The following is a 24,477-nucleotide window of genomic DNA, read 5'->3' as shown; positions in this document are numbered from 1 at the left end:
TCCCCAGCATTTGGTTCTGGGTTCTGTTTGTTTCCAGATGCAAGCCTTGCAGCTGACAAAATAAGGCATTGCTCTATTAAAAAAAAAAAAAAATAGATTACAGAGTGATCTTCTGTGTGTGGATTAGTCAAGCGGTCTGTGGATTATCATTTGTTTTGTTTTATAATTGGATGGTTTGGCTTATTTCATTTTTAGCTCTCCATGAAAGCCTGTTATATTTGCTACTGTAGGTATGATGATATTCTGATCAATGGACTACCAGATTGGCGACAGCCTGTATTCTACTACAGGCGGGTGAGAAAAATGAGCAATGCTGAGCTGGCATTACTCTTGTTCATTATACTCACAGTGGGTCATTATGCTGTGGTTTGGTCAATCTACCTGGAAAAACAGCTGGTAAGTATTGGTAATAAGTCAAACTAGCTTCAATTATTAGTACTGAATTTCCTACAGAAGTTTGCATATTATAGGGATCTCTACCTCTTATCCTGTTCTGACTTTGGATTTTTCCTATTTTAAAAGGATTATATTTTAAATGGTGGTAATTATAGGATGAGATACTCAACATACCAGAAATCGTAATCTAAAAACTACTTAATTTTTCTAGAATTGATAATAAATAGCAAGATATTATTCTTTGTTGTTTAACTGGAAGAAGAGGAATAAATATCTGTCATCTATTGATGCAGAATCATATGCTACTGTAGTTGTCTGATTTTCTTAAATGTTTAAAAATAATCAGTTTTTATTCATTTGTAAGTCATACTTGCTTTGCCTTTGTTCTTAGCTAACTGCTTTCTTGTTTTGTTTTTTTGTTAACAGGATAGGCATTAGTAAGCACTATAAATCACATTATTTTTTGATTATTTTATTTTTTTGTTATATAAAAATATTGCAGTTAGTAGACTATGAAAAAACTAAGCATAACTTGAAAAATATTCATACATTAGCATCTGTTTACTTTTTTTTTATTTTCCACTGCATTATTGAAGTTGATGAATGAGAAAGGAGGCAAGTTGAATGCTTTCTCCTCTTAGAAAACTTTGATTGCTATGGAGATACACATGAGTGACAGAACTGGACTTCATGTGTGTTTAAAGACTGGATACCATGGCAACAGTTATTGTTAAGATAGATCATTTTACTTAATCATGTAGGACCCCTAGATACATTTGCATAAATGCTACTCTACTGTTTACCCTTCACAGAAGAGTCCCAGTAACATTTGTGGTTTACATGTTAATGATAACCTGTAACCGTAGTTCTTTCTACATCAAGGATGAACTGCTTAGCAGAAAAAAGAGGGAGAAGAAGAAAAAAACAGGCGGCAGGAGTACAGATGAAGCCAAACTTGCTGCTGTAGACAAAAACGAAAGGTGGGAAAGAACTCTTGTTTTCTGCTTTTTAAAACGTTTTGTCAGCTACTTGTTTAGTTCTGTCATTTTCTCCTTGCATAGTTGAAATATTTTGTGAGAAAAAAATAACTGTATTTGTAGTAACAGGCATAGGTGATACAAAGTGTGCCAGGGTAGACGTGTTCTCCGGTTTTGATTTGTTAATAAACGTGTGGTGTTTATTCAGCAGATAAACAATAATTGAAAGATTAAGTCTGAATTAATGGTATCTGGTTTATAGAATGGTATTAAATCTAAATTCAACTTGTAGAAATCACAACTTTTTCCTTCTTTGAAGATTTTTTGCTTTTGATTATAGTTAACAAATTTCAATTTATTTAAGCTTTAGTTTATTACCATACCAAGCAAAGAGTTTCTGTGGGGTTTTAGTGCTTGTCTGAAATAATGCTTTTTATCTGATTAACTTTAAACCAAGCATGTTGGTAAAGGCTTCTACCACCATTGTTTGTTAAGAAACACGTAGGGCAATAGTGACTTTCAGGATGCTCCAGAAGATACCACCATTTCTTCTATTGATTCATAGAAAGAAATAAAGGGTTTAAATAGTTCACACAGCAGGGGCATGAACTGGATCAATGCAGGATGGAGATCAGAGACCATTCTGCCTGTCGTCTTCCCTGATGACATCAGTGAGTAATGCTCCAGTGAACTGCAAATGACATTAATTTTTATGTATTGTTTTGTTTATGCTACAGTCTTCATATCTGGTTGTCAGCACTTGTGAACACTTGTTTGAGGCTTGAGGGGTTTTTTTCAGTTTCAGATTTTTTTGAAGTGAAGCAATTATTTGGCTTATGAATTTGTTTTCTCGAAGAAAAGCCCTTTTAAAGAGATTAAAACACAGTGATGATTAGAAGTTAGCTGTCTTTTGAAGTAAACATTGAAAGTGTATCTTTTAATATTATGTAGTTACACATTTTTGTAGGAGTTGAAAAGTGCTAATCATATTAAAGGATAATGGAAATGTTCTGACTTGAGATCGTGTGTCAGTAGTGAAAAGCTTACAATTTCATTTGACTGCAGAGTACTGGACAAACCACAGTGGCATGACTTACTTCCATGCAAGCTGGGAATATGGTTCTGTCTCACTGTGAAAGCTTTACCTCAGCTATTCCAGGTAATAGTAATGATTTTAAGTTACATTATTTTTCTTGATGGTGTTGTTATGCATAATCATATGTGTAGCACTTGTTCTTATGAATTTTCTGGCTCAAGCACATACCATATGTGTACACATATATATGTATGTCTTACATACATATATATAAAAATAAAAATTACTCCCTGGAGGCAAATTTAGTGTCATTAAGTTCATCAAAATATGAATATATTTTTAATGGATGTTAATTTTAATGTGCTAGAGATTTCAGCAGCAGTTCCTGCTAGGCAAAACTTCAAGAATAAATGATGGGAGAGGGATGATACATATACATCTAGTTAGGCATAGCAATGTCTTTTAAGGTATCTGTTAACAGAAGTATTTATCTCAAATAGGCAAATGCTATGTTTTCATAGCAAATATTATGTCATTTAAAATTGGGGAAACAGTGGAATTCCATTTACTGACTGAGTGAGCTTTTTTTTTTAAGTCATATAAATGAGTACCTGAAATTACTCAGGTAAATGAAGTATGAATGTAATGAAGGTATGGTTGTAATTTGTAAACATAAATGTGGCAGATGCCCACAGCTGTGCTTTTTTAATCTAATACTATAAACTGTAAAATTTAACTGATATTTATCCAGTTGAAGTATTGTCAGATCAGTTATAAGAATAATTTTTTTAATATCACATGCTCTTTCTTTTCATTTGCCTTGAATACACCCATTTTTGTTTTTAATACCCTAGTCACTAATGTATATGTAACAGGGAATGCAAGGAGGATTTTTCTTTGGTTTACAGAAATGTTGAGTATTAATTCTGAGGTATAAATCATATGAACGGTGTCAATGTTCAATTTCTGTCTGTGTTTGAGCTGGAAAAAGCATATAGTTCATAATTCCAACTGTTAGCAACAGGCGTGTGAAAGTTATACATGCAACAAAGTCTGGTCTTTCAGCATCCATTTTTGTAGCCCTTAACCTTTCCCACTATGTGATGCAAGAGTTAGTATCTCTTCATCTGTTAAAAGCTTCAACAGAACTGTGTGGCTATTTTATTAAAGATGTCTTTCTTTTTGCAAGTTTTTTAATTAAGCATCATCATTTTTGCTTTAATCAACTGTTGTGTCCAAATTAAGCTTTGATGTTCATCCCTCACTGAGGTGAGTCAGATGGAAAAGAATTAAATTCAGTAATTGCTGTTGCTGCATTTTTGGAACTTTCTTCATCGTTTTAGTACTTTCCCTTTTGGCCTAACTGCAAAATATAGGATATAGTAATATTTAGGAAGAATTTTAAATTAGGACCTATAATCTTTCTAAGCTGTCATTTTCTCATTTTTATGATTTTAAGGTAGTCTGTTAAGAAGTCAGTATAACAGGTTTCAGATTTTCTGTTCTGAAAAGTAGCTCCTATCTCTGCCAGAATAGGCAGAAGAGAGGACTACAACAGAAGTGATGTCCTGTGCTTTGTAGACACCTGGCCTCTCACTGTGAATTTTAAATACATTAATTTAATGGTAGGGGGGGGAAAAAGCTATCCAGTAACTCATGGGAGTGGGAGACCAGCAAGCAGGAATTTGGTAGCAGGGAAGCAGGACATAGAAGAATTCAGAGCTGGAAGGCTTTGGAGCAAGGAGGAAGTGAAGAAATGGTTCTAGAGTAAATAGCCCCATATGTAAACTACTGCTTAACTACAGGGTTTGTTTTGTTGTTAACTTACGTAACCAACAGGTGATCTTAAAATGCAGTAAAATATAAGTAATCTTCAATATTAAGAATATTCAGGACTTCAGGTACCTTAAAGGAATTACTGTAGCTTATCAGTTAACAATACTTAAAGAAGCATTACTTATTCTGAAGAGCGTAAGAGCACCAGTGACCTCAGGATGGAGATGTTTTCTGAAATGATAGTGCAAGAGATACCTTGTATGTTGTAGCTGGCTGGACAGACACCTCTGGGTTCTTTTTTAGTGGTATTTAAGTTTTAGCAAGTTCTGCCTTAGTCGCAGTTACCCATATATAGCAAAAAAGTAGCTGTACTTACATGAGTATACCCTGGTACGGAGACCCTGTTTTGAATATAAGTGCTTTTCTCTTCAATAATACACTAACATAGGCTTGAGACTTCAGAGTATTTCAGGCTGTTAGTGTAAGTAGAATCACTGGGGCAGCTTGTCTGGAAGATAAGACTCCTAGGGATACTGAGCAGTATTATATGTGCTAGTTAAGCATGCATATTATTTAACAAGGTGTTACAGTGGTTGACATAAGATGGTTGCTGCAGATTTTGTTTATTGAGTTAATCTAAATTATTTATTCATTCATTTAAAAATAACTTGTTGGCTCTTAAAGTTGGCTGTGACTCCTTAGCAACTAATGCAACTCTAGAATAACTTCTTAAAAAATACCTGTGTTTAAATGAACCCCATTTGGGACAGAAAGGGTAAGAGTTAGCAATACTTTTAATTAAATGTTGCTTCTGCTGTTGAGTTTTTCAAAGCCCCATCAGTGAAATAGCTGAACTGTTTCCTCTGCCTGTGTACACAAGTTCTTCCTCAAAGGAAACTTTATTAAAACAAAAAAAAAAAACCCACCACACCAAAACCACACACACACACAAAAATCCCACCCAAGCAAAACATAACCCACAAGAAGAGGTGAATTTAAATGCTTTGCCACTTGTTGTACTGGTTCCTTTTACCTAGCATCCATCTCTCCCCCCATTAGTTAATGTGAATACTCTACTTACAACAGCTCTGTCTCAGGATTCAGGTTGTTGAGCTTCTGCTCATGCCTGGCTCTCATTTATCCAATTGAATGTCTTTCTCCTACTTCCCCTCCTCCTTCAAAATGTCAGATTTCAGAAGGAGGCACTTAAAATAATTAAGGTGGGCCTTTACTGAAGAAAAATGCTTTGTTTGCATGCCCTTGTGATGGCCTATGCCATTTTATCGTAGTCTGCATTTTATGTCAAGAAACTGGAAGAAAAATGGGTGAGAGGAAGATGAGAGAACTAAAAAATGATTATTTTTTTAAACTGTTGACAGTTGTATTTTGAGAGAGCTTACTTAGGTTTTTATATCCATGCATTTAGTTAAGTTTGGGAGTGAAAACAGCATCTTTAAGCTCGTTTGAAGAGGCAAAGGGAAAAGAATATGGAACATGTATCATAAATTAAATATCTGTGATGTGAAAGAAACATTAAGTGGAGTGTAAATTACACTGACTATTACCAAGTTTAATTCTTATAATGTAGGCTCAAGAAAAAGATAGGAAAAGAATGCATATTATTTCTAAGGTCATACATAATTTACTTGTTCATGAGAATGACCTGGAAGAAAGCTATAAGTTTTTAAAAATAGACAGAAGAAGAAAAAAAAAAAAGAAACAAAACTCAATTAAAATGCTTATTGGAACTGAATTGTTCCTACAAAGAAATAAGCTGTTTAAATACCGTGTACAAGAATTTGAGTTCAACTGGTGAACGCAATGCAGAATAGATACTTGTGTTAAGTATACTCTTCTTTTGTGGCAGAACAGCACATGTAAATTGAAGTTGATTCCCAAACCAGATGACCAGAGTTTTTTCTTTCTATGTGCAGACATACAGCTTAAGAAAAGTCATCTTTCTTAAGAATGTTGTTAGTTATTCTTCACAAAGTATTTCCTTCAGACAAGTGAGGAGTGTGTGTTAGTGTTCCTGTCAACTCCTTTTCCTCCACCTCGATGTGGTGAAGCATAGCAATGAATGTATTTTTACACCAACTTCATTAATTCCAGTTAGCACTAGGAAATGTATTTTATTAAATTGTGACCCTGCTGTTGTCCTGAGTGTAATGAAGCGGAAAGCTTTTTTGTTTGTTTTGGGCAGAAAGGGATTCTTGGTAAGAAAATAAAGTTTTCTGTTGCCTTGTATCTGTAATAGGGTAGGAGTAGGTATAATAGCGTAGGTGTAGCACCTACCCCCGCCCCTTCCCCAGCAGTGAACTGTTGGAAGAGGTTCTGACCGCTCGCTAGTAATCAGAAGGCAGTTCAAGCTCAATACGTAGCTGCACTGGGTATAACCTAGAGTGAGATTAACAGCAAAGCTTTCAATTACAATTGAAACTTTTGTTTATAAAGACCTTGGTGTAGCACAAACTGATTCAAAACAAAAAGGCCAATAATTTATTTTTATGTAGATGACCAGATGGTAATTACTGTAGCAGATTTAGTAGCCTGGAATAGATTCAAACCAGTGACCCAGAGATGTTTAATTTCTTGGCATTTTTTTCCTCAGGTTTTCTTTTAATCCGTGATTACATTTCAACACCTGTTTAGAGATGGTTTAGCTTTGGCCCTAAACGGATTGGCAGTGTGTCATTAAACTCAAGAGGCTTTGCCAGCAGGACATCTCCTTTGGCAAAGTTAGCTTTTTAGCAAGATTTGATTAGGTCAGCAAACATTTGTGTGGATTGGTTTTGTCTTCATGTATGACTTTATAAAAATTAATAGTGTGAGATTAAAATAAAGTTTATTAAATTTAATAATGTATGTGTTAAAGCCCAGATTTTTTTTAAAAAAGGATTTATTCCAGTTAGCAAGGTTAGATATCTCCTTAATTTCTAGTTTTACAGGGTTTTGACATGTTCCAGCTTACTGTACTGCACCAATGTTGATGTAAGTTTTGGGGAGTGAGCAATTGCAGGATGTGTGTCACAAGTGATTGCCCATTTGCTCTGTTTCTTGCTATTTCGCAGCTGTTGGGAGAACCAAAGTAGGGATGAAGCTCTTGACCCTGAGGTCAATTAGAAGCTTAGAAGCAGGTCAGAGGAGAGTGGATGGTAAAACGAGTATTCTGGGTGTATGCAAGCGAGCAAAAAAAAAAAAAACAAATTAGCGTCTAACAGGGTACTGTCTGAAGCTCTGGAGACAAAATGTGCTTTCCTGCATAGTAAAAGTTTTAGGTAAACGTAAGGTGCTAAAGAAATTTGTCGTTAATTGTCTGTTCTGTGGCAGCCAATTTTGTTCTCCTTCAAATCACTTACTGTATGTCTGTGTAGCCCAGTACCCATGTTAGAGAAGTGTAGCTCCAAGAGCAGCTCGTGTGTACGAGGCCATGCAGGCTCTCACTTAATGGTACTGTTCTGATGTGGTATGAGGCGTCATGGGGTGTGAATGGGTCGTGGGGAGGGCTTGCAGCACTGCCCGCAGTTACCCCTTCCGGCTGCCTGCCTTTCACCGCCATGGATGTGGAATGCCCAGCAGATAGGGCAGTACCACAGCCCGCTGCTGGTCAGCTGGTGCCTCTGAGGCTTGGGAAGCACGCTCCGGCTGCCCACAGGCCATGCACAGCTGAGGAGCCTGGCCACACCTGGTATTATTCCAAGGTCAAAGCATTATTTTCTGATTATAAAGGAGGAAGTAATGCATTCCTACTTATTCACTGTTTTCTTTTGCTTAAACATGTAAAAATGCCAAAGAGAAATACAAATCATAATGTTTAACTTCCTTTTTTTTTACATTGTTTCTTACCATAACATGTTGATATTACTAGTTTATAAACCCATCAAAAGAGTGGTTTTGCTGTGGTGAAAAGGCTGCGCAATTTTTATTGTGTAGAAGTAGCAGGTTGGATGTTGCATTAAGTATAATTTGACCCCTTTTTCTCTCTCTGTTTTTGTACAAATTGTACAAGAACACTGTACTCAGACAAAAAAATAGTTCAAGAACCTTATATAAATATTTCTTTTTAAGTCTATAGATAGATTTAATAAGAATTAGTGCAAAGAAAATTATTTCAATATACTGATTTTTAAGTATGCTTCTGGGAGAGCTTCCAGTGAACTGTAAATTCTGAGGGAATGCATTTTGTTTTTATCAGTCCCTCACCCAGACAAGTAAAATATGAAGCTGATTCTATCACAAAATATGTAACGGAGATTCACATATGGCCAATACAGCAAGTTGTTTCCAATGTTTGCCTTATGTCTCCTAATCTTTCCTCTTTCTGAGGTAGACCAGAAAGCCAGGAAGATTAGCTGGAGGGGGAAAAAAACCCACAAAGCAAACAAACCAACAAAACCTCATCACCCTCCCTAAAAGTGAAGGAGAGGCCAGAATGGCTGAGTCTTACTCATAACCGACTAAAATCTGTTGATTTAAAAACAACAACCAAACAAAAAATGCCTGAAAACCCCACAAAAAACCCCACACAAAACCCTAAACCCCCTTCCAAAAAAACCCAACCCAACAAAAAACCCCACACCACAAAAAAACCCCCCATAAACATCCCTTAAAAGTCCAGTGGGAAAAATACCTGTATTTCTGCGTAACTCAAATGCAGCTTTGTCTTGGTAATCTCAAAATTATTGATATGAGATGATAATGATATAAAGAGGAACTAAAATGCAAAAAACTTTCAATATTCTTAGTTCTTAACTATGGTTAAAGATTTGAAAATATGCAAATATGTTAATGAAGTGTTTGTCAATTTTATTTTTCTTCTGACACATTTTTTGGTTAAACCAGGAGGGTAATCACAGGAACTTCCTATGCATGGCAGTTGAAATATTTAGACATACTAATAGCAGAATTTTTCCTTTCTAATGCATGCTTTTTTCATTCCTTTTCTTTTTGGAAAGTATGTATTTGAAACCATAGCATATTAAACCAGCATATATTAGCCCTCTTTATTATACTTTTTACTTAACTACACGCATATTAGTGCTTTGATGAAGAAAAGTAATGTATTTGCTTTGTTCTTTTTTTGAAAACTTCTCAAAGTCCTGTGAACGAGAACAAAATATTTCTCATTGGGTAATCTGGAGCTTTTAGTTAGAACAGTTCTAAGCTTTGTGTTTGTGTGTCTCTTTTCACACCCCCAAAAGGACAAAAATGTTGCTTTTCTTATGTTTATTACCTGTTGAAGGTGAATTATGCATCAGGTATAAAATTTGATGTTGTGCATACTTTGAGCTGTTGGGGAAAAGATCCTCTAAAAGAGAAATCATTACAGCATGTCAGGGAAGGAGCATTAGATTAGTAGAGGCTGTATCTATATTGCCAGTGTTTTTAGGGCCCTAAAATGTTTGTAGTGAAGTAAAATGATGGCTTAAATTTATCACTTTGGAAAGTAAAAATTCTGAACATAAATCTATTTTTAAATACTCTTACTACCAAAACTGAATATGCTTGAAAATTAATATCCCTGTTTATGCTGATACAATTGAAAACTAATGAGGACTACACTGGAACATGCTTATTTATGTTAAGGCAGAAGTTTTCTTTAAAGATCTTCCTATTTTAAACCATTTTCCAGTGTTTCTTTCATTTTGACTTACAAGGTCTAATACCCCTATAGTTTGTTTGTGGCCAAAATCTTTCCTTGCTTATGCTTTTTAATATCTCCTTACAACCTGTAGAGTTGTTAGTTAGTTCTTATTCTTTTGTGGGACGGATTTGATTTTCAGATCTTCAAGATCAATTTTGATTAAATTTTGGGGTTGTTTTTTCTTTGCTTTACTTTATATGTATACATTTTTATGTGCTTCAAAATGTGCAGTCTTCCCTTTTTTTGTGATTATGGTGTTAGCCATAATAAACTGTGATTAGTAAGATAAAAGGCTAATGTTACCTTTGTTACCTGTGTATTACTCCATTTGCAGTGCTAATCCATTTTATATCTGTAAAGCAACAACACTACTAAATTTCATTTACGTGCTCCTGACTAGTTTTCTTTGTTGTTCAGCTATTGTGTCTCATTTTCATCTGAGCCACACTTCCAATTGTTCCGTGATTGACATGCCGGGGAGATTGACAGTTACCCCCTAGTGCCTGCTGTCTGGAGATCCCACAAGCAATAATGGATTTTACACCAGAATTTAGCATCAAATATTGGCTTTCAGTGTCAAATGGGTTAAATTTAAATGCCAGTTAATTGTAGCCATTTTGAAATCATAGCCTTAAACAAAAGCATTTTTTGGATATCTGTATGTCTGAGTCCTCTGTATGCCACACAACCTAAATGTTTCAAACTTACAGCGGAAATTAACCGCTACGTTTATGGCTGTTTGTATTTGAGTGACGCAAATAGTCCACATCTGCAGAGTACAAGTAGAGTTTCCGTATGTGGTAGGGAATTCTATTTTGGGTAATCCGAAAAGAGGACCGATGCTGGTTGTAGTTTTGTCATTCAGTGTTAGAAACAAAATGTATTTCCTCAAGGCCTTCATATCTGTTGTTAGTGGTAGTCCTCCTGTACCTACACACAGTTTTTAGCCCCAATTCTACTAAACCAGCCAAAAACCCCATCTTCTCCATCCCCCACAACAAAACTGTAAGCATGCGAGATGCTCTTATCTGCTGTGTTCCAGCAGCAAAAAGTTATGTAAAGTCTTTCAAATTTCTTCTGTGTGCCGTGATCTCTTGTAGAGAGAGACCTGGCAGAGACAAATAACTCCCCATTTCCTGTACCCAAATGTAAAGGCAAATAGGGAGCAAGGAGAGGTATTTTTAATGGGAATCTGTCAGGGTTGTGGTGTGCTGTCTTGTATTGGTGAGTTGTCTCCAAAACATTACAGAGTTCTGCTTGGAGCTGAATTGATTCTCGCTTGTGTTGTCCCATCTCCCTCAAGTATCTTTGAAAGGGTAGATGCCAGTGTAATGGAAGGAACAACTGTTGTGTCATAGTATCTTTGCAGGAAGCAAGGTTTTTGGATGACTTCCACCATTAAGGCAGCAATAATGACTGCTTAACTCCAGTTTTATTTTCAAAATTTATCAAGGTATTTTATTTAATTTTTAATGAGACCAGGTTTTGTTCAATTTTACAGGATTGTAGTTGAAATTATAAAAATATTTACTGATGTTTTACAATACATTCTACATCAGAATTTAAACCTCCTTTTGTATGTAAAAAATGGGAGTGTTAATGTAATAATAAGAATAAAAATTATTTTTGGCTGTAAAGAACTAAAATTAGGTTTATCTAATATGATAATTTTTGAATACAATAGATGTTCTGCATGTATGGAAATGATAAACAATTTGTCTATTTCAGCATTTCTATTATAGAATTATTGTTTTTGAATGAGTATAGAAATCTCTTCATCTGGTAAGAGTAAGAAAACTCTCCATACCTCTTACTTCAGCAATCTGGTTGTTCATGCTGGAAGGCTTTGAGTGCAGATCTATAATTGCTATTCATCAGATTTTGCAAATGTGTAACTTACTGTGAGATTTGTGGCAGGACTTCTAGTTCTATGTGTAAATTTGCCAAATGGATTTCAGATGAGAATCTAAAATAATCCTTGGAGAAAAAAAACCCTGTATATATGTGTCTGTGTGTGTATATATATTTTCACCGCTTTAATAGCAATGTAGAAGTTGGTTTGAAAAAAAAAAAAAAGTGGGGCAGGTGGGGGGGAAACAAGTTGGGTTTTGGAACATGCAGTTAGTGTTACCATAATGAGTTCACTCTAAGAATACTGCTGCTTAGCAGTTGCCTTTGTCCCTGCACACACTACTCTAATTAAAAACTTCTCTTTCTTCCTTGAACTTCCAGATTGCTGATGTGAGCAGAGTGGGTGCACGGCCTCTTACAAAGCTGTGGGTAGTGATCAGAAATGTTTTTCTAACCATTTTGCTTTTCAGGTTGTCAATGAACATCATCATCTATATCCACATTATTACGTTGGAGCCTTTATTACACAAAAATTCTACATTCTAAACAAATACTTTCTATACTGAAAATTGCTGTAACTCCAGGAAATGCACGTTATCTTTTTTTTTTTTTTTTTTGGTGAGGTTGAAAACTTAAAACAGAGCCATTGCAGTAACTTGTTTGTATAAGGATGCTAATGCCATTGCAACATTTTCTTAAAGGATGCCAGACAATTATATGTAGAATATAAAGAAACAAAAATGAAGGAGAAAGAAGATGCCCTGGCTAAGGCTGAGCTTGAAACACTTCAGAGTGAGTTTTTACCACTGTCTTAATAAACAAAGTTGTAATATGATGTACCTACTATGCAGGATGTATGTGAAGAAACGTTTTAATAATCTTCTCAAATATGTGCTTCGTGTTTTTCTGTACAGCTGTTAAAACTAAATAAGCTTTTGATTTTGTGACTAATTTTGCAGTAGGCTGCTGGTTTGTTCCTACAGAAGCATGAAACTCAGGTGATGGTTATATAGTAGCGACAGAAGCGTACTGTGCTAGGAACGCTGCTTTACAGAAGGGGTAAATCTCAGACATATGGGTCTTGAAGCATACATTTTTCGGAAGTGACCTCTTGCATTTCAAGCATTCTTGTTCCCTCTTTGTAATTTTTTTTTTTTAATAATATGTTTAATAGTTCTTTTGTGCTTATTGAGTTGATTTTTGTGGTAGAAATTGAACACAATTTGGGTTTCCAAAAGCATGGATGCAGACTTCGAGGATGGATTCATGCTATTGTTGAACTAAATGCCTTAAAGTCTCTACACTCATAAAAGACAAGAGAATGCAATTAGCATTTCCCTTAATATTCAGAATAATTATAGGTGACTTTTCCTTTTCTTTGTTACTTGCTTTTGACAGTGGTTAAACCTACCCTCTTTTGAAGACAATTTTAAAAGTTTATTTTGTCTGTTTGTATTTGTGTGCTTGCTTTATTTACTGTACTTAAGTGCATGCTTTTAAGTTTCTTTATTCTGACAAGTGCATTGAGTGCCCTATAATAATTTACCAGCTCTGAGCATGCATAAGCCTTTAGGCACTTAAAATACAGCTGCATTATTTATATTTACCAAATAGCATAATTTTGTAAAATCAACAAAGAGACCCAGTTTCAGTGATAATTTCTAACTTATCTGTAGCTGAATCTGTTTTGAGAAAATGGATAGCATTCAGCACCTCAGTGAGCATCATGGACCCAGGCCAAATCTAGCAAAATAGCGCATTTAATGCTTGTTAGGGAGGCCTGCCATTATGTTTGAGATACCTACCACAAAATGGGCCCTTGAAAAGGGTCTTGACTTGGGTTATTAAAAACTTGTTAAATTGTCAGATAATAACGTATTGCCATTGTTGGAAATAGCTGGCACACATTCTTAATTGTAATCTATGAACTGCTGTTTTAAAAGGACTAGTTTTTGGAAACAGAAGTGCAAGTGAAAGTACAAAGGCGTTAAAATGGTAGTGTGCATGTTCCTGTGTTTCACTGAAAGACCACGTGTGACCTTTCCAGTATTTCCTCTCTGCCAGGTGTCCCCTGAGGGTCAGGTTTTTTTGTTACTTCCAGCACCAGTGCTCACACGTGACAGGTGTGAGTGTGGCACTCTTCCCGATCTCAGAATGGGCTTCTCGTAGGAGTACCACCCTGTCCCCTGTCATGCTGCCAGGTGTGACATGGCACGTTGGACCCCCCTGTCTGCCACTGACCCAGTGTCACTCGTGTGAGCCAGGGCCAGTCCTCTCCAGTCTCACTGGTTGGTATCCTGCCCTCCCTTGGTAGGCTTGCTGTCAGGGAGCAAGAGGAAGGATTGAGAGTCACCGCCTGAGTTAGCAGAGTTTGAGATTTGACACAGGACTGATTTGGTCAGCTATGGCAGTGCTGTCGCTGGGCAGCAGAATGATGTGTCAGTTACCTTATTTTAAAAGAAATAAGACTCCTAAGAGAAGAACAAGAGATACATCTATGCTACTGTAGGCAAAAAAAAAATTTCCTGAGGCTTGCATGCAAAGCATCTGTTAAATTTGCTTATTTCGTTACATTGTTCTGCATTATCACTTCACAATTAGCATAGATAGGTTGTAAGTCACCAAATGTGCATTTTGTTTGCCCCCATTCTTCTTAATTTTAGAGACCATCCGTGGAATGCGAGTTCATAATAACAGTTCCATCTATCTGATTGAGTAAATGTATCTCATGCAGATTAGCAATAGCTGTTCTACTGTGCTTGTTTTTTCATGACCTAATTGCTAGTTTACCCCCATGTCTATCTGCTTACCTGCTGAAATTGTGTGTTATTCTGAAGGTGGCTTGAAGTAAAACCAGAGAAGGGTACTGGAGGAGGAAAATATATTTTGCAAAGTAGGAAAGAGAGGACAGAATTGATGTGTCTTTAAAGTGCTATGTTTGGTAAGGAGTGTGGAAAAGTAATTTCTTAGTAAGTCATTATTATGCACAATTTAGATTTATTTTTCTGGCACTTTTGCAGTGTTTCTTATCACTACTCAATCCATTTAAAACTATCATTACTATCTTAGTAAAATACAGCAACTTTACAACTTTACCTTACAAAAATATAGCAACTTACAATACAGACCTTATGTTTCTACCAAGTGGGGTTTTGTATGGAATTACAGATAACTGAGTATTTTATGAACAAAAATAGAAATGGCTTGCCTTACATTTTCTGATGCCCTCTTCACATTTAGATAACCAAAACTCAAAATTTATTTTTAAATGAAAGTACTTTAATTGATAAACTTTCTTTTAACTTCTTCTATCCTATAGTGTCATACATGAAAATAATCCTTGCATCAGGGAATGTTTCTGTAACAATAGATAGCCCTGTTCTTCATAGTCATGGGTTGTAAAATAGAGTATGTAGTAACTGAACAGAGTAGTCATTAAACTGAGAAGATTTAGGCATACATTGTCAGGACAGATGACTCCACCAGTTTTTAAACCTCAACTTAAATTGCAAGGTTTGAGTAGTCATCAAGATAAATTCTAGCAGCTCTACCGGTCCTCTTCTTGCACAGAGTGCCTCTTTCAACTGTGCCTGGTTTGGGGGGAAATACATCTATTTTTCTTTATACTTATCCTTGGCTATCTTACTTTCCCTTCTTCTTATGTTTGTTTTCCCTGACCTTTAATATGAAGACTTACATTTCGTTTTAAAATACACCATTTTAAAGAAATAGCACCTGTTAGATATTGCAGGTGAACTCTTGACTGGCATCCGAGTTACCAAACATATTTGCATTGTAAATCCAGATTTCTTGCCTTGGAACAATCCATGGCAAAAAACTGTTTTGTTTCTAGTTATAAATCATGTTGAATAGTACTTAGTTTCTAGGCTTTTTTGTCCTCACCCCCGTCATTCAAGCTTTACCTCAAATACAAAGTTGCTAGGCCTATAGTTGCATGACCCAGCCTTCTTTCTGTATTGGGGCTTTATGATGGTATCAGTGGTATTTGGATGGGGCTTTACCTATCCATGTCTTACCTGAGTGTCTGCTGTGAAACATCCAGAGCTGTAGTGAAACTTTTAATACATTTGATTAAGTTTGGTTGGGCCTGGTGGTTCTCTCTTTCCAGACAGGTTGGAATATAGCGTGTTGCTTGAGTAGCTTTTTATATTGTTTCATGAAACTTAGGGATAGGAGACATCACTGTATCATTTTGTAGAATGTGTTTATTTCAGACCGTTACAGGTAAAAGTCAGTGAAAAATGCTGATTCTCATGACTTGTCTTGTTTGACTTGTACCAGTGATGCACTTTAGCTTTTAGCATCCTGTTACACAGTATGTTGATCATATATGTTGTGGATACCCCATCCCTGAAGTGTTCAAGGCCAGGCTGGATGAGGCTTTGAGCAACCTGGTCTAGTGGAAGGTGTCCCTGCCCATGGCAGGGGGGGTGGAACTAGATGATCTTTAAGGGCCCTTCCAACCCAAACCATCCTATGATTCTATGATCAGAAACATTGAGATTCCTTCTGTTCTTGATGGTTTGTTCAGGTAATTTTACTGTTATATAGTTATATCTTCATTTCAGTATGGATTTCTCTAGCTTTAGCTTTCAGTTGTTCATTATTAGCATTTTTCTGTGCTTAAAGTAAGTCTTATTTATCTGCAGATTTTTTTATATAAGCATTTCTTTAGCCCTTAATTTATGTGGATTTTCTGTACTCTAGTTCTACGGTGTAGCTGTAAGCATTGGGCCCTGGGTTTGTTTATAGTCTTTTAACGTTTGCCATCTTCCAATTACAAAATCACATTGCTTCTATTAATACTGTTCTGTTTACAGAAATACAGACTGCCTTCGTTTCCATTGCTCTGATACCTCTTTTCAAATTGCTTGTCCATCATAACTGCAAGCTCCTACATCAGAGGTTCCTTGCACATGGTCCCTCATAGGTGCAGATATGGCATAAGGTGCTTAACTGTGTAATTTTCAAAAATGTTGTGGTTTGATTAGTCCCAGCCTACCAGCCAGTCCCTGTTCCCACTTCTTCCTGTGCTTTCCTCATCACTGTAAATCATTTTGGCCAAATGTGTGTAATCTAGCACTATACTGAAGGTGTCTTTACATTTACTTCCAAATAATTGACAAATACCTTGGTTAATTGTGTTTAGGATTAATCCCTGCCAAAATGCAGTGCTGACATGCCTGCTCAGTAATGATTTGCTGACAAGCAAGTTCAGAGAAAATGAATTCATATAATGCATGCTTTTTTGGTTAGTGTGGGTGTGAATGTTCTGATCACTTAATTGTTACCTCTGAAGCCTAATTATGGCAAACTAAGTATCATCCATTTCACTGATTGTTTTGGCAGGCTTGCTGAAAGGATTTGGAACTTGCAAGCTTGTGTGCTTTTCCCAGTTGTTTCAACTAGGCTATATGATGCCTCTCCCAACAAAACTTGCTTCAGATTTCATGGAAAATATTCCACTAACAGGCAGCATTAGAGGCTCGTGTAAAAGAGGCGCATGTGTTTCGTTATATGTTTGTTGGAAGGCAAACTCAAATAGCTTTCAAATATTGGAGGTTTATATCTAACCCTTTCATACTACTGGGATGACGTGTTTTGGGGAAACAGGAAGTTTTGGGAGGGATAGATGCTCAGAGATAAGCGTGAAAGACATCAAACCCTACAGCTTGTGAGAAGTTTTTTCATAGTATATTCATCACTGAGCATGGTTTTAGACAGTTTACTCAAAAATAAACTAGCTTCTAGGTCTCAGTTCAATAGATGGATATATTTGTCTCTAACTCATGATGTGTTTATATAATCCTATTGACTTCGTCATGAGTACAGAAATGTATGTTTTTTAAACAAGTGTTTGCCCCATATTTGCATTGATGCTCAATATAGTTTGCTCCATTTTTTGCTTCACTGTCAAAACCTCAGTACAATTTTTTTCCAGACTTCTGACTCTATTGTATCTGTTGTATCTATTCTGTCTGACTGTGTTGCTGAACATGCAGCTGAATTTTTCTCTGTCATGTTTTAATGCTGTAAATGTTTTGGTTGTCTTTCATAGTTACAGAAATAAGTGAACAATATTGAAAGGAGATCTCAGTGCAGTATCTTACTGGTCATATTTCTTGTTTCTCAGTCCATGAGATACCAATCAGTCTGTCCCTTTTCTTTCTGTGATCTTGAAGACATCACTGTCTTTTTTTGACCATATTTTCTGTGGATTCATGTTCATACTTAAAGCTTAGAAAGCTTGCAGAGAGAGGAAGCTCCAGCTTGATGTGTCATACTTTCGTTGCAGAAGTTCAGCACTTGTTCTTGGTTTGGTTTCTTTCTATATGAAGCAGTGTTTTTTATTCTGTGAAAAAATCTCCAAATTCTTTACATTTACATAACTGGCAGGTAAAATCAGTATGTGCTTTTCTGAAAATGTTAAAATATGAACCACCGATATTTATTATGGAAAAAGCACCACTGTTTTATTACATGGCACTCGGTCTACAATGCTAGCTGGTTCCTTATCGTCTAAAAATGACAGCTGATATATATTAAAGCAAATAACCATTAGCCAGATACTATTAATTCTGCCACTGATAAAATTAATGTAGGAATAAGGTGGAAGGACTAACAAGGAAGGTCAAAGTATCTGATTATGTGCAAGTAATTTATCACTCTTCAAAACCTGGATCATGGCACCATAAACTAGTAAAACGTATAGCCAGTCCTGCAATCGTTTCGGAGGCCTTTAGAAACCTAAAGTACCGTACTTTGAGAGCTATTAATTGTTTTCTGTTAAAGTCTAGGGATCCCAGTGATGGGCGTGTTTATGTGCTGTTCAAACACAGAGGACAAATTAGATCTCTTTTTTTTTTTAACTCTAAGCTGTTAAATACGCAGTGAAATTTAATCTTCTGGTAAAGAATTTACTAGTTCTTAAGGTGGAAAATACTCATAGTAACCTTGCAGTATGAATTCAGCAAATGAAGTTTCTTGTGCTACAGAAGGACTAGAGCTCTGTAAAATCCATAACTCATGTAAAATCCTATTGTTTTACATTGGAGTGATAGATATGAAGCAATTTCCACAATGCTTATGCTTTTGGATTACTTTCTGCTGTTGCCTTTTTATAAATTCTATTTAATAAACTAGAAAAGGTACTACACTGCAATTTGGCAATTAAAATACATAATGTTTTCATCTCAAAGTAGTGGAGAGGGTAAGGTATTAATTTACCCTATTGAGCTTGTAGCTGGGCTCTGGTTTCACCAAGACTGTTTCTCTCCACTGCATTTAGTTGTATGAGCACCAGTAACTCTGGTCATAGTTAACGTCTGCTGGATATTGGCGTCTGCAGAGGGCATAGTGGACCGGTTGGGTCTCGGGTGGACAGTGAGTAGGCTGTCACAAAACTGGGAGGAACCTCTAAAATCTTTTTCTGTACATTTTTCCTGCATTTCACTTATGTTTATACGCAACAATATTAGAACAGTGTTAGAACTCCAGTGAGACTGGAGGAGAAAAATGCATTGTCAAAGCCTGTTGCGTTACGGTGGATGGCCACATAGTCTAAACCAGCACCGTTAGAGGATGACACTGAGTATTAACGGAACACTTGTCTTTCAAAACTCTGAATCACAGCTGCAGTTGTTGCTACTGTCAGCGTCATCAAACACATCCTTGCTTTAGGTTGTGGTGGTGGCAGCAGCACCAGCTTCCTGGCTGTCTGTCAAGCCTTAGCAGATGTCGAATTCAGCTGTCTAGGAATCATATACTATTTGGAAAACCTGATCCTTATTCTCTTAAGGGGAAAGCACCAGGTCAGGTCAGAAGTGTCTTTTGGGCTCCCAGTTGCATTGCTGATAATGAAAACATAACATGAAAAGAGAGGTTTTCTTCCTGGGTATCAGATGTGAGTTTCTGTTCGAGTGAAATAGGTTCAGTGATCCGTTTTGCTTTTTCCATCTTCATCTGGAAGAACAACCGTGCTTGGCAGCCTTAAGTTGAAGCTTCATCGTGTATACGTCATTACCTCTGAACATAACTTCTCAACTTCCCCTATCTAAAATCCTTTATGGTGTTAACGTTAAACCACTTTTATGTGATTTCCTATTCTAAAAAGTGGCTTTTGAAAATTCTAAGGTGAAACTGTTCTCAATGAGTAATTGGAAGCCCTGGGTTAAAGGTGCTGCGACTTCAATTTTTTTTTTTTTTTTTTTTTTGCAATTCAATATGACAGCCATTGTGCTATGTAAGGGATATGCTGAAATCTATCTTTTTTATATGCACAGTAGAGACAGGATTTTTTAATTCTGGTTGAGTGCTTGTTGGAGGTTGTACAGCCATCTTCGCTAGGTGGGATTTAGCATCCCGTTGATAGCAAATGGCAGGGTGTGTTATTTGTGGTGGGTTTTTCTCACTTAACTGCCTGAAGAAAGCCTAGATACCATCTTCAATACCTCATTAAAGTGGGGTACAGTGCCTTCTGGAAGTACTATTACAGAGTTTCTTCTAAAACTACAGAAAGAACCTAGATGACCTATTTGCAGGCTAGGCTCTTCATTTTTAAATGTTAGATGCATTCAGGCTTAAACTATTTGCAGATTTTGAGAGGGGTGCTAGATACAGGAAAATCCAACTGTCGTGATGTGTCTCCACTGTTAAGTAATTCCAAGTGAACACATGCAGTGTGGTTGATTATTTTGCAGGCTTGAAATACAGTAGTGGAAATTGTCATTTAAGGTACCTTCTAGAATATTTTTGCCAGTATATGTGTTTGCAGTAAATAGCTGGTGAAGCCATTCCTACTTACCCTTGCAAATCGAAACTCTGACTTTGGAAGCTATTACATACAGCAGCTTTGGAGAAAATGAGATGATGGGTAATATATGTGATTTGATTACAACAATTACCTTTTGAAATAGACAAGAAGAATTTTGCAGCACTATTGTCTGTAATAACATCCGAAAAATGAGAGAAATGCTGGTTAACACTTTTAGGCTTTCTTTTAGTTTTGTTTTTGAGGAGTATGTGTAATTTCATTATATATACTATTCATACCAATAGAAGGACGCTAAGAAAATTCCAAATGCAAGTTTTTAGTTATTATTTCATTTATTGAGAGAAGTTTGACAATTACAAGCGAAGTTAGAGATTTTTCACAAAAACAGATCTCTAAACAATGTATATTTAAAAATTTAAAAGATCAGTAGTCATTCTGTTAACTTTCAACATCTATATGAATTTCCTGTTCTTTTTGGACTTCTGAAAGGTGCCATGAAACCTTTTTCTTTCCATTTACTGCTTTCTTAAGTATTCAGTTCCTAGGAGTTTGTCAAGTCCTGTAGTCTTTTCACTGTGCTGTTTCTGCACATACACTGTCAGGAAAAGGAATTCTTCATCAGAATCTGTAGGGAATAATCCTTCTGTTCCCTTTAGGAACTTTCTTAAGGAGGTTTTAATGAAAAACAGACATTTCTCCTCTCATGCCTAGAAACATATTAGGGCATGGTTGGTAGATAAGCTGGTCTAATACAGACCCATAGAATAGTTTGGGTTGGAAGGGACCTTTAAGGGCCATCTAGTCCAACCCCCCTGCACCGAGCAGGGACATCTTCAGCAACATCAGGTTGCTCAGAGCCTCGTCCAACCTGACCTTGAATGTTTCCAGGGATGGGGCATCTACCACCTCCCTGGACAACCTGTGCCAGTGTCTCACCACCGTCACTGTAAAAAATTTCTTCCTTATATCTAGTCATATATACCCTCTTTTAGTTTAAAACTCTTGTGCCTTGCCCTGTCATGACAGGCCCTGCTTAAAAGTTTGTCCCCAGATGGGACAGATGGCTCTCAGCTTCTGAGAAGTGTGGTTCTCCTTTACCTTGCCGACCACCTTTAATCACTTAGATTTTTTTTTTTGTTGTTCTTTGCTTTTGAGGGGGTTTTTTGTTTGAGTGTAAAGGAGTAATTTTATACTAGATTAGTGAATTGGTTTGCTCAGTGGTTGGTTGACTCTCAAATCATAAATAGGAGAGAGAGGAGCACATAAGCACACAGTGGAGAGTGGACAGGTGGAGGGGGAGTAGAACCTTCCTCTTTAGGCTGCAGCCAGCTGTTAGATCAGCTCTTTCGGTTTAGTGTCATCCAGTTACTGTGAATACAGCGTATTTTTAAAACAATGAAGAAGAAAAAAGAGTCACACTTGGCATACCTGAAGTTTCTGGATGCTTTCTGAGTGTTCAAGCTTCTTTTTCTGATCCTCATCTTCTTGTCTTTCCTAAAGTTCTGCTAGTTTTCAATCTTAAATCTTTCTTTTGAGATCATCTTATAAAATGGATATGTTTTCAGATGCTGGGGTTTAGGTGGTTGTTGTTCCTTCTTCCTGTCCCTTAAGTTTGCTGCTCCCATTTAATATCATTTGAAGGGCAGAGAGAGCAGAGAACAGTTACCAGTTTGAGAAACGACATCCAACATTTAAATCTTCCTGAGTGTCTAAGTGCTAGAACAGAGCTATTTGTAGTTACAGAAATCTGAGAACAGAGGGGCTATCTAAGCTTTTGCTCAGCACAGCTGACCATGAAGTAATACAGAACTGTCTAAACCCCACCTTTCTATCTTTGCCAATTTCTTTGAAGCAAGCTGGACTTTCAAAATCTTTTAACGGCTCCCCTATGCTTTCGCCTGTACTAATCTTAATGGCCAGGTGGTATAGCAGTGACAAGACTGTGTTTTGGAAGGGTCTTCATTTGGCCATTTAAGGCATAGTTCAAATAGAAGAGGGGCTAAGTGGGTGCATTGCTATTTACTTTTCATAAACATAAAATTATTATGCAAAACTGAATTATCATTTAAAAAAATAAATTGAAGCCCCTTCCTCTGTGGAAATACAAATACAGCTTTAAGAGCTGAGGAGCTAAGCCTGCTTCTGAATTATACTTCTCTGCAGTATTAGTAGCATTATTTTTTTCTTCTTCTTTTCTCATTTTTACTTAGAGGAGAAGAAGCTGAAAGTCAAGAAACCAAAATCAGAATTCCCTGTATACACGGTTCTGGAGTCAAGTGCGTATATACCATCGTATGATCATGGAGCTTCAATTGAAGAGATTGAGGAACAGATGGATGATTGGTTGGGAGGCAGGAACAGAACACAAAAAAAGAAGGTAAGTTCAAAATCTTTCATGTTGTTGTAAATTTTAAATGTTGATTCATTTGCTTGCCTCTTAAGAAAATAGAATCCCACTGAAATATTGATACACCGTTGGAATCTAGAAGAGTATTAATTGTCAGGCAGAGACATAATGGAAAAGAGTGTATCAATGTTCAATGCAATTTGTGTAGTGGTACTGGAATTGTTGTTATAATAGGGTGTCATTGATTAAAATACATGAAAATATATGAAAGCTCTCTATGGTTTCTCATATAAATATTACCCTTATTCACTAGAAATCAGTAGAACATAATGCTGTCAAGTTATATGAGGCTTAGTTCTTTCTCTTAATTGTAGTTAATAACATTTTGCTTGCAAAAATAGGTTCTTCTCTATTAAAAAAAAAGGGGCAAAAGAAAAATAAGAAACCTTTTCTTAATATCTAGGTGTAGTATGTTTTGATTATGGAACTGCTTATGTACTTGGTGCATTTTACCTGACTTATGGAAAAGTCCTAACAATTCATCTTAGGCCTATTGTTAAGGTTCTTGCTACTTGGAGGTAAGGGTTCCTTAGTGGAATTTAGCATAATTATCTGCTGGTAAATTTTATTAAACATACTGGCTTGAAAATGTACAGTTTTCGTCTTAGAACTGAAATACATAGGTGATAATCTTATAAATCGGTCTCCTGACATGAAAATCTGCCTTGCCTGGAAGACTGAGAGGAATGGTGTGTTTGGTGTGGAGTTAGAGCAACCTGTTGACTTCAGTATCAGGATAGTGAAAGGAGTTCGTCCTGTCGTTTGTTTGATTCTTCAGTGCTACAGACTTGCTTACTCCTTAGTTGTTTTCAAGCTCTGAAAAATACTCCCATTTTTAGACAGACCTAAATTTTTTTACTAAAATAATTTGAGTTTTGCATAACCTGTTTAATTACCTATCACTGCTGGATTCTTAAACTTCATGACTTCCCACTTGCGGATTTTTTTCTTGCTGTTACTTTTATCTTTCTGCGTTATTTAGTACATCTGCATTATGCTTACTTTGATATTTCTGTAACGAGTACGTTCTGCAGATATGCTTAGCTTTTGACTTCTGTGTAAGGGATTGACGCCCTGAATCCTTAAACATTGGAGCATAGAGAAAGTAAGAACTCAGGCTCTTAATTCTACAGATGAGTTGCCCTGGGGGGTAGGAGCATATGTACAGTCATTGCTTTGTTTACCTTAACTCAAGATGTGCCCACGGATTCCTGCTAGTTGTATCTCTGTAAACCAGCTTTGCTTACCAGGCTGCATGGGCAAATGTCTGAAGGAGAAAAGATGTATGTTTGTCTACAGTAGCTTGGGTTGGTTGCATGCTTGACTGTCTGAATCCTCAAATTCACCTTCCTCTCTGGTGGAAATTCAGTCTTCGGGTTTCCATGAAAATAAAGGAATTGAATCAATCTCAGCCTATTCCACCTATAATTTTGCACCTCCTATACAGAGCATATAGAGGTTGTGTCTTCAGAGACACTGGTAAGGGAACAAGTTGTAGGTACATTCTTTCAGAAACTGGAGTCTCAGAAATTAAAACTTATCAAAGAACTGTTATGAAAAGGTAAGTAACTTGTTTTGCTATGCTTACACCTAGAG

At 36.5% G+C, this 24,477-nt stretch overlaps 1 protein-coding gene across 1 annotated transcript; it reads left to right on the top strand.

Annotated features, from left to right (window-relative positions):
• Positions 1-230: 230 nt before the first annotated feature.
• Positions 231-22,851, top strand: LOC104513050 (dnaJ homolog subfamily C member 1-like; the record flags this gene model as incomplete). Its single annotated transcript, XM_010156276.1, has 5 exons — positions 231-396; positions 1,279-1,376; positions 2,439-2,532; positions 12,382-12,472; positions 22,685-22,851. Coding segments are annotated over 5 exons (616 nt in total), but the record flags the coding sequence as incomplete, so codon positions are not given.
• Positions 22,852-24,477: the final 1,626 nt, after the last annotated feature.

The sequence above is a fragment of the Eurypyga helias genome, unplaced genomic scaffold, assembly GCF_000690775.1.
Source record: "Eurypyga helias isolate BGI_N326 unplaced genomic scaffold, ASM69077v1 scaffold27687, whole genome shotgun sequence".
Lineage (NCBI taxonomy): Eukaryota > Metazoa > Chordata > Aves > Eurypygiformes > Eurypygidae > Eurypyga > Eurypyga helias.
This window is presented reverse-complemented; position numbering and strand designations above follow the sequence as displayed.